The sequence below is a fragment of the Carassius carassius genome, chromosome 21 (genome assembly GCF_963082965.1).
Source record: "Carassius carassius chromosome 21, fCarCar2.1, whole genome shotgun sequence".
Taxonomy (NCBI): Eukaryota; Metazoa; Chordata; class Actinopteri; order Cypriniformes; family Cyprinidae; genus Carassius; species Carassius carassius.
This window is the reverse complement of record NC_081775.1, coordinates 7,018,036-7,036,183: the sequence shown is the minus strand read 5'-3', so window position 1 is coordinate 7,036,183 and position 18,148 is coordinate 7,018,036. Positions and strand designations below refer to the sequence as shown.

Genomic DNA, 18,148 nt, shown 5'->3' with positions numbered 1-18,148 from the left:
ATAATAAAAAATTGGGGGGGAACAATGATAACATAGTTTACAAAATTTCTACCATAATTTGGCTGTTGCTAGCATCAGGCGATCTGCAACCCGGACTACATGAACATTGTCTGTAAATAAACGTATCACAGTTTCGAAAACATATTTTATATTGATATTTGTACTGTATAATCTTATTTTAGACTGATAGATAAAAGAGAGTTTACTATTTCTTGCCAGTTTATATTCAATATATTCAATGTGGTAAGCAACGTGCAGTGTTAAAAGTTAAAAGTTTATAACAAAAAGTTATTAACTAAATCGAATCTGTTGGGTCAATATATTTTTTAATAAATCATTTAACTATAGAATTTATTTTTAAAACTTTGAAACTGTAGCTAGCCAAGCTACAGGAAAAAAAATACAAAGTAAAAATTTTACAAAATTATTATTTTTAAGTGCCACAATACCCAATATCTACCTACACCAATGGGGAAAAAACATATATCATGCAAACTGTGTGTCTAAAATACAGTAAAATAACCCAAAATGTGTTTCTTTTGGTCTTTTAAGTGAATATTTGTAAAAGGTTTCTGCATTTTCACCAGGTTGGGTGTGTGCGACTGCACATGTGCAATTAAACACACACTTAAATGTGTGTATGTGTGTGTGGGCATGTTAAATGGAAACAGTTGCTGTAGGGTAGCAGGGGGTCAGAACAGTGGCTGCGGCCCGTCTAACCATAACAAACCATTTACTGCCTACAAAGAGCTATTGATCCAACCATCAGCCAGACTGCCCTCATTTTACACACCAATATTAATGACACCTGATGAGTGGAAAGAGCTATTAATGTCGGCGTGTACGACCAATTTTTGCTTTAATTTTCATTTTCACTGTATTGAGAGTGAGGAGTTGGAACAGAGCCCCTCCCCTTGACATCACGGTATCTCCCCCTCTCCGCCATGTTGGACATAGCATCAGGACATTTACATCTTGCAATCACACATTTAACTACCCTAGCCAACCCAGAACTGGTTTGTCCACTTTGCAGCCCCCAACACCCAACACAAAAACCTGGTACAGTATGTGTCATTGGGCTAAAATCAAATTACAACTAAATACCTAAACATAAACAGCTTTATCCTACATCAAATCATGTTGGAAACGTTTGTGTACATTGAACATCTCGTTACAATCTAGTGTTTACGAAACAGTCGCAGTTCATTACTTTGTCATTTTAGTCAAGAAGTGTCTGCTAAATGCAACGTAATTACAAGACACTAAAACGCATGTGAATAAACTTACCCTGGCCAGTACAATGCTGTTTTCACCACCTGGAGGCTTGTAGATGGCCAAGTCCTGCACCCAGCCACAACAGAAAACCTCGTAACTTTCCAAAGACTTGTGGCTTTTAAACTCCTGCATTGTGAAGTAACTTACACCAAAAACAAGATAATTCACAATGTCCATATATGTGCATGGAGGTAAATGGTCCAGGTCTCTGTGCCATTCCGCTGCAGGGAGCTCGTATGGGTCGAGGGAGCTCGTATGGGTCGATATTTTGGATGCCTGGAGCTTCTCCAAATACTGCTGTTTTGCGCTTGGTGTGAGCTTGTTCCTGTAAGGTCCCTTTTCTTTTGCCTTATCTTTTTGCATTGCATTACTTTCTTTCTTTTCTTTCTCGTATTCGTAGATCTGTTTCTGTCCCGCCGAAATAATGAATGCATAAAAATTTAAGAGCTCTGGAATGTTTAGTCGCACCTCTGTGAAGTTCTGAAGGCGTTGCCCCTGGCAACCGATAGCGTCTCCTACCGTCATGGCCGACCGGCTCAGACCCTGCCTAAATCAACCCAAATTGGCACGTGACTCCTCACTCTCAATATGCTAGCTGCATTATTTTGATCCGAGATCTGAATGTGTGAATAATGATTCCTCTAACCATCCAAACACTTAACCACTCATTACATTTGCATTTTTAAACCTTAGTAAGCCTTAGTACTCTACAAACTTATGTAAAGAACTAAGTACTAGCATTTACTATACTCTGCAAAGTCTCTGCTAGGACGACGGGATGAATTATTCAGAGAGCAACATAAACATGGCAGAGGTGTTGCTAACATAGTGAGCGAACCAACACTCGCTTTTCATGGTCAGTTTGCATTCTCATTATTGTGGCTAATTAGGTGTGAACGAGATTGTTGGACAGAGACCTTCCAAAGGTTTTTGTGATCGTTTCACACCAACAACAAAGCATATTGTTCCCTATAGTGCATCACGCAGGGCTCATCTTTATTTAGAAGACAATGCACACACTCTTGTGAGGCTAATTAGATGAAACCTTCAGAAGCCCCTTTCACACTGCACGTTGGTCCCGGGAAATTGTTAGAAAATTGTCGGATTGCCTTCTGTATGAATGCAAAAACGTCATGGAATTGATTCCGCGATCGATCCCAGGTTGGGGACATAAGCCCCTTTCACACTGGACATTGGACCAGAAAAATTGTCAGAACATTGCCGGGTTGCCTTCTGTGTGAACGCAAAAATGTCTCGGGATTGATTCTGCGATCGATCCCGGGTTGGGGACATAAGCCCCTTTCACACTGCACGTTGGACCCGAAAAAATTGTCGGAATATTGCCGGGTCGCCTTCTGTGTGAACGCAAAAACGTCTCGGGATTGATTCCATGATCGATCCCGGGTTGGGGACATAAGCCCCTTTCACACTGCACGTTGGACCCGGAAAATTGTCTGAAAATTGCCGGATTGCCTTCAGTGTGAACGCAAACACGTCCCCAGATTGATTCCAGGATTGATCCCGTGTCTGGGACCTAGTAACATTGCCGGGTTTAGTCCCAGAACGAGAGCTGTGTGAACAAAAGCCAGAACTAATGCCGTAGAGGATGTGTTGTAGTGATGACGCACATTATCGTGCAAATCTTTTAGGGGGTGTTTTGAAGGCAGATCAACGTTTGCGACGGAAAAAATATGTGCAAACTGTAACGAAGAACATTCGCCAGCTTCAGTGAAAGTTAACGTGCCTAGTGTTTTCGACTCGTGCATTACACGTCACGCCCTGATGTCACGTGTCTTTACGGGACCTCTACGGGTTGTGTGTAAACGCACGCACATATTCCGGGTAATCACTGGCAGTGTGAAAGGGGCAAAATCTAGCAACACGGGAACAATTGCTGGGACACATTACACGTGTATTTTCCCAAATCGCAGTGTGAAAGGGGCTTTATCAGTAAATTTAGTAATTTTTGAATTACCTTGAAATTTTCAGATTTTTTTTAAAGCATTTTCCTTGTATTATTTCTGAACATATAATATGTATAAGACACATTAGTACAAGATGTAGTTGTAGTTCATGCATCTTTTCTGCAAAGATATTTAACAACATGCGTGAAGCACTTGGAATATATATTTTTTGTAGCTAGAGGGTTAATAAAGAAATAGTTACTTGAATCATCTTGTAGTTACTTTTTCAAGTTGACTAGGAAAAAAAAAAGACAATCGGTGAAGTGTTCTGAAATTTTGGCATATCGCCCAGCCCTAAGTGAAAACAGTCCAAAACATTTATAAACAAGTTGGATTTTAATGTAAAAGGACAACATTGGATGAACTTTTTCATTGGAAGAAATGTTATAATGGATTATAAACTTTGGCCAGTAGCAACTGTTTAAATTTAAAATGTCTTGATGGATTTGTTTTTTACAAACAGGCTGCTTTTCTCTATACAAGACATAATTTGATGGACTGGACTGGAGTGGTGTGGATTAGTTGTGGATTATTGTGATGTTTTAATCAGCTGTTTGGACTCATTCTGACGGCACCTATTCACTGAAGAGGATCCATTGGTGAGCAAGTGATGTAATGCTACATTTCTACAAATCTGTTATCATGAAGAAACCCTCATTCACCTCTTGGATGGCCTGAGGATGAGAATATACTCAGCAAATTTTCCTTTTTGGTGAACTACTCCTTCAAATGTTACTCTACAACACTGGACAAATCTTAATAGTAGAAACAGCAGAAATGAATGGCACATTACAACAGACGACAACGGTATCTTACTGTAATGTTTGCATGTAACAGCATAAAATTGTGGGAAGATATCTGCTTGGCTAGGAAGACATTACTCTAGATTAAATCTCTGGCTGAGAGCTCAAATTTGCCAAAACCAAAATAAAAGTTGACCTGTGACCGAAGGTTACAGAATGCCAATGAACACACAATGAAATCCTCTTACCGCACATATAACACCCACATCAGCTCTCAAGCCTGCTTAAACACTTCCCCGAGGAACACATGCCTTACTCTTCAGATCACTTCATTACTCATTGCCTGCTCAGATCAGCTCGGCTCACACACATAAACATCCATACATGCTCGCTCACGCTGTGTACACACATGCTGAAGACATCGACAGGGCTCGCGTTGTTTGTTAGATCCTGCTGTGTCATTACTTGAACAAATGGAGTGCAATGCTGGAGGTGGTGAACAGGCTCATACTAGTGAATTATGTGAAGAGCATCTTCAAACTGAAGTTTCTCTCTTTCATGTTCTCTGCTCATTTGCTTGGGAAGAAAATTGGAAGAGTGAGTACTTAATGGGGAATAAATACAAAAATACACTAACAGCCAAACAATTGGACATAAGGTTCTTTAGAGGTTCCTTGAGGAACATCAATTAATCTTTCCTTTGGACAAAAGGTTCTTTAATAGTGGAAAAGGGTTATTTAGAATACTAAAATGTCCTTCAAACTTCTCACAGAAAGGTTCTTTGGAGAACTCAAAAATGTTCTATTTAAACCTAAAAAAAGTGGAGTGTATCTCTGTCATGATCTAAAAAAAATTACGATGATTGTTATGCCAAGTCCAAGAAAGCATCAATAATATTTATAACTAAAAATTCAAAGAACTTTTTAAAATAACATTTCAGATGTGCACTATTTCTAGGACACAGATCATGTGACTTTGTACAGACAGATGTTCTGGATTCCACTGAAGCACAAGATGCTCTTTTTGGATCGTTATTAAATCATACCAGAGAACATGATATTTCGATCAACGTGTGGAGCTCACACAGCTTTAGTGCTTCTGTTATGAAATAAATATTTCTACTCAAACTGTTATGCTGTTAATATAATTTATTATTCTTTCAAAACTTTAAAAAGAGTGCCAAATAGAAGCATTTAAACCAGAGGACACAGGCTTTTGGACCTCACTGTGCTTGGCAGATGATTTTTTTGCTGCCGGGCAATGGATTTAGATTGTTATAACTCATTGAGCAGAAAGCAGCATACTAGGGAGAGGAGAAAAGAAACAGGAAGTTACTTCCTGACTTGAAAACCAGTATCACAACATATAGTTTCTTAGAATGGCAGATGTATGAAAACCAGATGTCCTCCTCCTCCACATGATTCTTCCACGCTCTTTTTTTTACCTCTCTTGACCTTCTCTTATCTGACTCAAACCTTCTCTTATCAAACTCAAGCTGTTTGCTAACATTCAGCTGACAGCCTGAGTCCGCTGGGTTAGAAACACCCATGCTAGCATTGCTTAAATGCTGGACGTTTTCCACCTAAAAGCAGAGTTTCAACTCATATGGAACACATTTATTATATCTTTATGGGGTTTTTTTCATCCTTACTGAAGCTTGAAAACATCACTGTAACTGAATGAAAAATTCCTTTAAAAAATGTTCTCTTTGAAAGTGGAAGAGATTCAGAATGACACGGGTATGGGTAAACAAAAATGCTTATATTTTGGTGAACTATCCCGATAACTAAATTTTTGTTACAGCAGTTCAGCAGTTTTTTAAATTGTGAAGCATTTCCAGTAACAGGTAGCAGAGTAGCGTGACAAAGATTATAGCCTGTCACACACTGTTTATTACATTATATTGCAGAGCTTTTCAACCGAGCAACCTGAGGCAATAATCAAACGCCATCTTCTGGAAGATTCCTCTCTAGGTGCGTTCCATTCGACAGCGTCCCTCCTTCACTGCTCCCTACTCCCTGAGCACGGTATATCAGTTGAAGTGGACTTCACTAACAATAACCGCTTATTTGGAACGCCCTGCAAACGTCATCAAAGAAAGTCAACGATGGGGTCGCACAGATTATGATATAACATAAATATATAGGACTACATTCATATTTTAATTTTTATTTACAATCACATTTAAAATATGTACACTATACAATAAAAAAGAGAAAAAACATTGAGTACTATATAATGAAAAACGTATGTTTATTATACACTTTAATTGACTATTGCTGCTATTACTTGACTATTAACAGAATTTAAGCCCTGCTGTAACTGTCATGCAAATATGAAAATAAACTTTTATTTGGTTAACTGTGTATATATGTGTTTTTAATAAATTGTCATATAATTGCATAGCGGTCTCGTGCGCCTTCTTTCAGCGCACAGCCGTATAGTAAACACTGAGGTAAATAAAGTAAAATAAAGAAAAATGGCAGAGCCTCATCTGCTTCTAGTCGATTTTACATTATCATACCTTTTTACAATCTGTAATGAATATGAACGAAGACAGCGAAGACGGCCGTTCTGACCATAGACAGTTCTGACTGGTGATGACGTGCTGCGCGCAATGACAGTTGGGGATAATCGCTCTCCACTTCCTGTGAAGTGATGTATCGATGTTCCCTTATTCCCTGTGGCGTGCGCAGTGCCCTTCGAACTGAACATGTTCGCTCCCTTCGGATTGGAATCTCACTTAAGATGGCGGAATACCCTGTGAAGAACTTACGGTCTAATGGAATGCACCTTCTGTCTCTTTAGTATAGGGTTGGGAGGTCATATTCATTTTAGCGAATCGCTTGGTTTGGACAGTTTGTTTTGGCAAACTGTTTTTCAGAACATTTTACGGAACTGCCATTTATCAAGAAGTTTTTGTTCCACGGCTGTTATATTATTATACTCTATGTAAATGTATGTGTGCAAATTGGTGCTGTTATTCTAATTTAGTAAAAAATAAATAAAAAAATGAATAACTAAATTTATGTTTTGTGCAAGATAAATATTTTTTCTGGTCTTTAAAATGAAATGATAAAATCTGATCTGTTTCCAAAATATTGCCTTCTTAAAGGAACACAAAATTGGGTGAACTATTTTCAATTTAATAGTTAAATTGTAAATTTGCAGAAAATGGACTCACTCTAAGGCCGTACAAGATGTAAATGAGTTTGTTTCTTCATGGGAACAGAAATGTGTAGAATCACATCACTTGCTCACAAATGCATCCTCTGCAGTGAATGGGTGCCATCAGAATGAGAGTCCATAGTTAATAAAAAAATAAAATAAATTCACAATAATCCACACATAATCCACACAACTTCAGTCCATCAAATAATGTTGAGTGAAACTAAAAATCCCTCATTAAGGAATTTAACTTCAAAATATTGTTTCTGTCTAATATAAGAGTCCATTATCCATAATATTGCTTTCTCCAGTGAATATGTCATCTCATCTGAATCAGGAGAGAAATATGCATGGATAAAGCATCTTTTTAACAAAACAATTCCGTGAATTTTGATCTAAAGGGTCAACAGAGGATGGACTTTTTCTGGAGGAAGTGTTATTATGGATAAAAGACTCATATTTTAGATGGTAGCAACTGTTTGAAGTTCAAAACGACCTCATAATGAATTTGTTTCTTACAAAGATGCAGCCTTTTCACTACACAAGATGTTAATTGATGGGCCGGAGTCGTATTGATTACTTGTGGATTATTGTGATGTTTTTGTGAAGTCTCATTCTGACGGCACCCATTCACTGCACAGGATTCATTGGTGAGCAAGTGATGTAATGCTACATTTCTCCAAATCTGTTTCCATGAAGAAACAAACTCATTTACATCTCTATTAAATCATGGCCCTGATTCATTTGATAACATTAGTGGCACAGAAAGGACACACTTGACCTTTAAAAGTAGCTTATAGCTTTAACAATGTCAAAGTAGCTTCCCCAACAATGCATATGGCTGGGGGTGACATATAACTAGTGCAGGTCTCAGATCAGTTCTAACTTCAATCATTTAAAAAAAGCAGCATCTGAAATGGGTTCAGACATGCAGCGGGGTGATGTGTGGTTCACGGTTTAGCTGCCAGAGGGGTCTGAATGCACCGCAGTCACATCAGCTGGCAGACAGACGCAGAAACCCGCAGCACCAGGCCATGCTGGCATGCACTGAATGACCTACAGTCTGCAGGCACGCTCACCTCATCTCATCTCACTCTCCTATATCTAGCCCTCATTTTCTGTGATCCTCACCCAGAGGGCATGAGGTGGAGGAAAGAGAGGATACTTTGGCTCGGTTACAGTTATAAACGTCCATTGCACAAGCAGCAGAGACTGGCTCAATGAACCAGCCAGGAAACAACAGCACTTAGAGAGTTTAGGTGAATCCTGGAGCTCATGGAAATGAGGTCTTACAAATTAAACTTTTTTTCATTTGTTGTCCTGAGGCTGGATTAAGGAAATAATGTTGACAGACAAATGTTAAGCAATGTAGCTATCCAATTCCTTCAGGAAAAAGACACTGCAGTTGGAGACATACAGTAATTGTGCGTGACTACATCTCATTCATTTTTCATTCCATAAACGGCAGAATTTATCTAGATGAATGCACCGAAAGTTCCCGGGAGGGCTTTCAGGGTAGAAATACAGCCTTATATTTTTAAGCAGCCAGATTCACTATTTAAGTTCCTGAGATTCCTATAATACTGAGAGAGATTTTCCTTACAATCAGGCCAAGTGTATGGAGCCAAAAGAGTCTCAATAAAGATAAATGCACACACTATATTCACATATGCACACACAGGATTCATACATGCACACAGATAATTCATAAATACAAACACAGGATACACAAATGCGCACAAAATTTACAAATGCACACACAAAATTTAAAAAGCACAGAAGATTCACAAATGCATACAAAATTCAGAAATACACACACAATTCAGAAATGCAAACAACATTTACAAATGCACTCAAGATTCACAAATGCACAGGACAAGATTCAGAAATGTATTTCTGATGCACACACACATATATCTTGATTTACAAACTGCTTGCGGTCTGTGAACCTCACTGCATTTGTGTGTGAATTTTGAGACTCCCCTGACTTGGCTCGACACACAAATGCCTTTTTTTAAACAAGGAATGATCTGCAACCAATCAGATATCTCCCTTCTTTTAGCCAATCACAAGAACGCGTTCACACAGCGCGATATGCCTGTGGTGCGGCATATTATAGCCTATGAAATTGTATGAAAATACAGATGTTTAGATTACAATTCAAGTTTATTTTTTATTATTTTTTACAAAATATAAATTTAAAAAAGTCTCAATACATATAGCCCAGTGACTGCAGAAAAAAAAGTTAACCATGGATTCATAAATTTGCAATAGGCAATTATTTCATTTTATTGCAATATTTTAATGAAAGTAAAAAAAAAAAAAATTACACCTTTTTAAATATTTAAATATATCTAAATATTATTTTGGATGCAATATAGAAGTCACTTTAATTATAATATTCGGTCCCTACATGAAGAGAGAATCAGTGGTCCGCTGCGAGAGGGTCTCTCCGACTGCGAAAAGTGGGTCTCCGGCTGCATGAGGAAAGTGAGTCGTTCGCTTAGGAAAGTGAGTTGATCGCTGCGTGAGGAAAGTGAACCGTTCACTGAGGAAAGTGAGTTGCTCTCTGCGTGAGGAAAGTGAGTCGTTCGCTGCGTGACTCATGAGGAAAGTGAATCGTTCGCTGCGTGAAGAAAATGAGTCATTCGCTCCATGACTCGTGAGGAAAATGAGTCGTTCGCTGCGAGAGGAAAGTGAGTCGTTCGCTGCATGACTCGTGAGGAAAGTGAATCGTTCGCTGCATGACTCGTGAGGAAAGTGAATCGTTCGCTGCGTGAGGAAAGTGAGTCGTTCGCTGCATGACTCGTGAGGAAAGTGAATCGTTCGCTGCATGAGGAAAGTGAGTCGTTCGCTGCGAGAGGAAAGTGAGTCGTTCGCAGCATGACTCGTGAGGAACGTGAATCGTTCGCTGCGTGAGGAAAGTGAGTCGTTCGCTGCGAGAGGAAAGTGACTCTCCGGCTGCGGAAAGTGAGTCTCCTGCTGCGCAAAGTGGGTCGCCGGCTGCGTGAGGTAAGTGAGTCGTTCGCTGAGGAAAGTGAGTCTTCGCTGCGTGAGGAAAGTGAATCGTTCGCTGAGGAAAGTGAGTCGTTCGCTGAATGGCTTATAAGTAAACAATCCCCCACGTGGGGTGCATTCTTGTGATTGGATAAAACAAGGGAGATATCTGATTGGTTGCAGATCATTCCTTGTTTAAAAAAAGGCATTTGTGTGTGGAGCCAAGTCAGGGGAGTCTCAAAATTCACACACAAATGCAGTGAAGTTCACAGACCGCAAGCAGTTTGTAAATCAAGATATATGTGTGTGTGCATCAGAAATACATTTCTGAATCTTGTCCTGTGCATTTGTGAATCTTGAGCGCATTTGTCAATGTTGTTTGATTTTCTGAATTGTGTGTGTATTTCTGAATCTTGTGTGCATTTCTGAATTTTGTATGCATTTGTGAATCTTCTGTGCTTTTTAAATTTTGTGTGTGCATTTGTGAATTTTGTGCGCATTTGTGTATCCTGTGTGTGTATTTATGAATTATGTGTGTGCATGTATGAATCCTATGTGTGCATATGTGAATGTAGTGTGTGCATTTATCTTTATTGAGACTCTTTTGGCTCCATACAAGTGCATTTGTCATGGTGTCCTGTAAAAGCCATAATTAAGACCCAGTGTTTTAGCTGAGATTAGCGGTTGTCGCAAAGCACTTTAAATCTTTTACCAAAGGCAAATATTAAAAAAAATTAAAAGATGTGGCATGGGTCAAAAATTATTTTATTTAAGGGAATATTCCAGGTTCAACTACAAGTTAAACCCAATCAATGGCTCTTCTGGCATAATGTTGATTAAAACAAAATATAATAATTAAAATATAATTGCTTTTTATCTAAATCTTGACAAACGTGAAGATTCCAGGAAGTGTATTTCTGTGCCACTAGCATCACCAAACAGAACTGCATAAATAACTGTTTTCAAACAGGTTTCCACAAGCAATCCCCCAATCTCCTATTGGTTTGCCAAATAACACATTCCGACAGTGAAATTGTTTGGAATTAGGCAGAATCACTTGAAAAGTCATTAAATAACCACTAATCTTCTCCAAAATGAAAAATGAACCATGGGAGTGTATGATGTCACCAGTTGTGCATGTATGACAGGCTCTGCGCTCAGCCAGCAGCTCCAGCTAAACCGTCTTTGCTTGTGGTTTTCCACGCAGAGCTATGAGACAGACTCTGAAGACGCAAAAAGAAGGAATTCAAGCACCACATTTCTTGGTGAGTGGTGCAACAGGGAATCAGGTCAAAGAGTGCTTTATTAAAACCATACTGGGGAAAGAGACAGGGAACAACATTTGCCACGTGAGAACTACAGCTGAGGGCAAGCCAGCAGTCAGAGATTTGCAGCCTCTCTGTATATTTGTTGTCTGGTGGATTTCAGTTTATGAATTAACCACTTAAGACGTTAGAGAAACGAGGACAAAGCTACAGTTTAAGTCTAAATTTTCACATTTTAAGTCAACATGAAATCAGAATTCATCCTTTTGTCTTCCCTAAAGAAATAGTTCAACCAGAAATGAAAATGCACTCATCATATCCTCCATGATCCAAACCTGTACAACTTCTGTGGACAATGATGTGATATTTTAAAGAATCTACACACAGTGTTGCTTCTTCATAACAATAGCTCCAAAAATGACCAAATAAAAAACAAAAAAACAGCAAATAAACCATCACAAAAGAGGTCCATACAACTCCTACATTATACCCCAAGTCTTCTTAGAATATATGAAAACAATGCCTAAAATTTAAATAGTTATTCATGATAATTTTGCCATGCATTGAGCTGTAAAAAGTCGCAATGGAATGGAATTAGAGACAGATATTTTCTTCCATACATGTGAGTCAAACAGATTATCGACAAAGAATAAATGTAGGGTGGGACTTAATGGGAATAGGGCGGATTCTATGCACTGATTGTTGATTGGTTGTTGAGATGTGGACGTTGCACTCAAAAGTGGATTCAGTTGAAGGTGAGCTTGAAGAGCCAGGATTTAAAGGGATCACTGGATGCCACAAGTTGATATGATTCTTTAGGGTCTTAATGAAAAGTCTATAACATACTTTGGTTAATTTTTTTCAATGTAAGTGTAAAAGAAAACCCTTTTTACCCGGTCAAAAACAACTCTTTTCAGAGCACGCATTTTTCAGTTTACCGCTTTAAATGCAAATGAGGTGTGCTCATCCCGCACCTCTTTTCCGAACCGCTCTCTGAGAGACGGATAACTTTTGCCGCATTCATTGTGAAACTTGCAAACTAGCACGCTATTAGGAAAGGCAATTTGCAAAGATTCATTATTAAAAAAATTAAAAAGTATACTTGAACACAAAAGAATAATAATTATTTAATTATTTTTATTATTATGTCTCTACACTGAAGCCAGTGAGGGTTCAAAATAACATTGTTTTGGAGTCCACTGATTTTCACTGCATGGAAAAAATGGTTCTTAAAATGTCCTTCTTTTTGTTTGTGTCCCACAAAAGAAATAAGAAGAATGTCATAAAAAGTGACAGAATTGCCATTTTCGGGTGAAAATATTTGCAGTAAATTCAGTGCACCATTTTCCTTAAAACCTGAATTATAAACAAGCATTTCATTTAGCTAGTGTTAAGAATGCAATTCAATAAGCAGATCAATATGTAGTGCATTTTAACAGCAACTCTGTTTGACAGCTTGATCATTCTACCACATCTATTTGTATGAAGTGTAAACACGGCACATTACATCTGTGTTCCTACTCCTCTCTTGTACACGCAGGCCTCTCGTCTCGCATAATCTCTGCTACAGCTGGGCCACTTGGGCCCCATCCAGAACCAATCCCAAACCCCGTCCTCTTATACCACTCAGATCTGAGAGTGCACATGTGTTGTTCTCCAAAGTTATAGATGTGTTTACAACAGTCCAATCAGGTCAGAGAGCCAGGCACTATGGGTATTGACATCACAGTTAAGGTATTAGGGGTAATGAAGGATCGGCCAATACTCTCTACTGACCAGCACAAACTTTGACACAAAAATTAAGGGCATTACTTCCACAGTGGCGTCAACTCATTAAATCTGTTTGTTCGAAAACCGTGGTGATGGAGCTATTAAACTGTTTATAAAAGAAGGAGATAAACAGCTGTGAATGAACAGATATTCGGTGTATCGCGAGTGAACTCTGACTCACAACCTGTGTAAATACATCACTTCCTTTTTACAAAAAGTACAAAAAGTTTGGTTCACGCACCAAATAAAATAAAAAATTTAGAGAAAGAGCAGACAGGGCCACTTCTTTTAGCTAAGCTAACTTGAATGATGCATGAAATGGGATAGCGAGGAGTCACCAACCAAAACAGAATCGCTTTGGCTTAACATCGCTGGAGAGCCTGAATCACAGAGTGACAGAACAATCCGGGAAGTTAATCCTAGTATGAGATCGACGCCCCCTGAGCCTTTGCGGGTCAACCAGCCAAATCTGCCTGGAATACCAATTTCAGCTGGTGGCCTGCGTTATTGTCCTATAGTTGCTGGTTAAGAGGAAAGGCTGTCTCTCAGAGGGGTGAAAATGTAAAAATGAACAGCCAAGGGCCCCATTCAGCTGCAAATGAGGACATAGAAAAAACAGGCCTAAAAGAGTAAAAAAAAAGAGGAAGATGAAAGAGAGGGAGTTAGGAAGGAGGTGGAGAGGAGTTGCAGACAAGTTAATAGAGACCAAGATCCCTGGGATTTTACACGTCTCTGGAGTGACCCCTGTGTGAGCTTCAAGAAACTTGGATTCATTTCAATCCATCCACTTAACGGTGTAAAAACCAATCAAATGTCAACCTGCAGGTGGCAAAACAAAGGAAATCCGTAACATCCCACCAAAAGCTGAAGATTAGGTTTAATGTGCTTTCATCCCTAGAAACTACATTCAAGTTTTAGATCAGTTAATGGTTGATCTCTTCAAGTGATAGTTCAACCTTGATGATTCTGTCATTATTTATTCACTCTCAGGTCATTCCAAACCTGTATTAATCATCATTACGGCACCAAGTATAAAGTTCCATTCTAGAATCATATTAGGGCTGGATGATTAATCGAAAAGTAATCGAAACCGAAATTCAGAACCCCTAACCGACGTAATTTTCCCATGTCGGTTATATCGTATTTTTTTTAATCCTGTTAATACTTCCCCCTTAAAAGCATACTAGCGCGTGTGTAGCCACATGACTCTGTCCCGTCCAGTCAGTGGCATAAAAGCAAAACACGGAGGTGAATGCCGGTTCAACACATAGTGATGGCGCGCGAGCAGTGAGCCTTGCGTCTTCACTAAACTTTGTCAGTTGTATTTGTATTATGGTTTGGATATTCAAGCGATTAGACGCTAGGATGTGTATTATTATTTCGAGCTCCCTTGTTCGCGCAGCTGCATTGTGGCATGAACACTCATATAAATAGTAGCTTTGAAGATCGCGCACACAGAGGAACGCAGAAACTATTTATCAGCACTGTTCTGTGATTTATTACTAAAGTAGCTTAGAATCTCAAAACTTATTATAGCATATTTTTCTACTTTTGAAGGAACTATGCTGTTTACAACCCACAGCTTCACAATACAGTATGACTAATTCACACACGCAATCACATGTACTGGTAATGTGCTAATTTATCTCTATCTGATCTTTATTTATCTCTTACACCGAGCAATAATCCATAAGAAAAGTTACAAACATAGATAAAATTACTGCTGATAGTGATCGTTCTTTCAATAGGAAAAAATATCCCACCTTTAATAGTCGATCTCAACCGTCTGGCTGAGGCCAGTCTAAAAAGATGTTCAAGACGGTTGACAGAAAGCTGCTGCATGTCGTCATTAAAGCGTATCATTTTCACGTGTTATTACGCCTTGTCACATGCCAATTTAACCATTTAAAATACCTTTAAAGCATTCAAACACAAGACGCGAAAAAGCTGAACTTAGCAGCTGGTTACTCATGCTGTGCTCGGTGCGCATGCAGAAAGAGAGTAACGGAGAGTAACAGAGAGACAGTAACACTGAACTGAGCTCTCCTTTGCGGAAAAGCTAATGCAACCTTTTCACACCACAGACTGAACATTGCTTGGTAATTGGCCAACAAAATTATTGACTGTTGTCTGAAGTTTTGTTTGATCGTAATCCATTACATATCTTTCTATCAAAGTTATCTGATATTATCAATATGAATTTGTTCTGACAGTTTAACTCTTGAGTTCTTGTCATATTTTATTACCATTTTCTAAACTATAGCAAATAAACTGATAATGTGAGAAATATTGAAGGTGTCTGAATAAATTTTGGTTTGACTGTATGTTTAATTTTTACAGTGCTATTTTACATTTAATTATTCGGTTTCTGTACCTGGACACTTACAAACTTGAAAAAACTTAAACACTGTGTAAATAGCACAAACAAATAAACAGAACGAACATACAACTTAAACACTTTCAAACAGGGCCCACTGGTACAGCCTGCACCGGGGCCCCGCAAACCCCAGCTACGGCCCTGCTTACAGTACAAACCTTGTCAGTGAACTATGAGGGCAAAAAAAAAAAAAACAGAAACAAAATAATCGTTCATTAATCGTAATCGAGGTAAAATGTTCAATTAATCGAGGTTTTGATTTTAGGCCATAATCGTCCAGCCTTAAATCATATATTGCAAAAATAAACTGGTTTCCCAAAAACTCCCCTCGTCTGTAATTGGTTGACTAAAAAAGTAATGCCACCCCAATCTCACCCCATTGGTTAGGCCAATTTTGCTCTGTTGGGTCAGGATGTTCAAACAAACAGCAATGTTTTTATAGCACCACAAAGTCACAGTGTTAGACTCTTTAGGGAAATCAACCTTCCAATGGATTACTTCAACTTGTCTCCGCATATTAACTTGGATTGGAGAAAGTACTTTAACATCACCTCAATATAAAATTTAGACAGGCACCTTTAAGAAATCTCAAGTATTAGTTAGATGCTCAAAGTTTAGGCATGCCATATTTGGGACCATTCCTTCTAAGTAAACATTTTCAGCTTTCAAACTCTAACCTCTTCTTGGCGAACGACAAAATAAGAGCGCTTGCCCTGACGACACGGAATGTGAAAATAGACAGTGCTTCTCTTGGGACCCAAAGAATTAGTTACTTCCCTAGAGCTACTAAACCATAATTATATCAGACATAATTGGTTGAATTCAGGTCGAGATAAAGTTATCCTCTGGAATATGTGGATATGATACAAGTCTGGTCGAGCCATGAAAATGGGGACATCCAGCTGAGCGCTTTTTACTTTAACTTCCCGAATCCTTCATATATCAGCCGCCTCACACCGCACCATTTGTCTCGTTCTCTTGAACCCACCCTTCCCTCCCCTTTAATCAAATCAGCTATCCTTATTCTTTTCAGGTTGCATCGGGGGTCTTAATTGTCTGGCCTAAATATACAAATGAGATGAAATCCCCATCCTCGAGTCTCTCCAGGCCATCAATTCCAGACGCCCAGATCAAGCTTACCATCATCCTACCCACTTTATCTTTCCATCCTCTTCAAACTCAACCCTAAAATTCTGAACAATAAACTATACTATTACATATTTGGTTGTGGTGTGGTCCTTGCTCCTGAACACATATTCAAAAATGAAAAAAAGTATGCAGTAATAACTGTCGGTGTTAAATTACATCCCCTACCTCATAATGCAGTTTCTCTAGTGGATGAGGTAGTGCAGGAAAACCAAGCCGGCCAGTTAATACGTCATTCAACAGAGTGACATGGCAAAGGGGGGATGTTCCGGAACCCCCCCCCCCCCCCCCCAAAAAAAACAGAGAACACTATCTAAGGAATAAAAATGCATTGCTATAGCAACCCAATCTGCAATCCATCCAATAATAAAAAATTAAAGTTTTCCTGATACTTCTAACTGCAATTTACACTTACAAATAAATGCATGTCAATCGTTGGCGCACCGTTCGCAAATTCAAACTTTCGCGAAACTTTTCGTAAACAAAACGAAAACTTTCCGGCTGTGATTTGGAGGAGGAAAGAAGAAGCAGAAAAAAAAACACCGCCAGGTAAATATTTTCGTGTCTGGTGTCAAAACCATCGCGTAATCTTTAAGAAATCGTTGTGTCAACAACACTTTGCACAGAGTATGTTGGTGTTTACTGACGCCGCGGATCGCGTGTTTATTCTGCGCTGTCATCTACGGTTTATAGTTCGCACAGTATCACAGCAGCCTTACGTGGCTTGCGCGAAAGCTTGCATCTTATCAAAGCAGGGGAAATAGATGTCTCTCGGGCTCACCAGCTTTGCAGGGATCTTTGTAGTCGATCACATCTGACGGGCTGCTGGTCTCCACATAGTAGCCTGGGTCAATCGCGTCCAGATCGAGCGCTGCGAGCACGGCGAAACTGGAGAGCAGGAACACACACCTCGCTGCGAGGTCCATGATTGGGCTAGTGGAGCAGGAATAGAGAGGTACAGACGGACGGAGATGATCGGCACAGGGAGGGAGGAAAAATGGGAGGTTTTAGGGGAAATGAGATCCCTCTCGAGGGCGGGTTTAAAAACGCAGCTCTGCCTCCACACACACAGGGACACACTCACATTGTGTTCCCATAGCAGTGAAGTGATTTGTGCAGCAGGGCTGTGTGCCAGTGCATAGCTTAGAAACTTTGTAGGAGAGAGGTGTTGGTGCTTCTCACACTGGTTTGTGACATGCCTCTGCTGTATGTATGCAGAGATCCCGGTGTAAGCTACCTATGTTGTGTTTCCAGTGTGGTCTCTGTGTTTCTATAGCTACGTTCACTGTGTGCTGTTCTCTGTGCATAGTACACTTTTAGGAAAAAAACTAAACTTCAAAAGGCACTAATATACACAATGTAGGTACATTCTGCTGCTAGTAGATATACTAATGTGTTCATTTGAGGTATTAATATGTACACTTTTGGTATTAATATGTACAC

General features: G+C 39.2%; 1 protein-coding gene across 2 annotated transcripts in view; it reads right to left on the bottom strand.

The window, feature by feature from the left end:
* Positions 1 to 17,689, bottom strand: part of LOC132097426 (bone morphogenetic protein 1-like) — a 74,468-nt gene extending 56,779 nt beyond the window's left edge. Inside the window, exon 1 of one of the 2 annotated variants that reach the window (XM_059503130.1) lies at positions 17,487 to 17,689. In XM_059503130.1, coding sequence (XP_059359113.1) covers positions 17,487 to 17,631 — 145 coding nt within the window. In that variant the 5' untranslated portion in view covers positions 17,632 to 17,689. The remainder of the gene's footprint in view (positions 1 to 17,486) is intronic. The other variant, XM_059503131.1, reaches the window with a different exon arrangement.
* Positions 17,690 to 18,148: the final 459 nt, after the last annotated feature.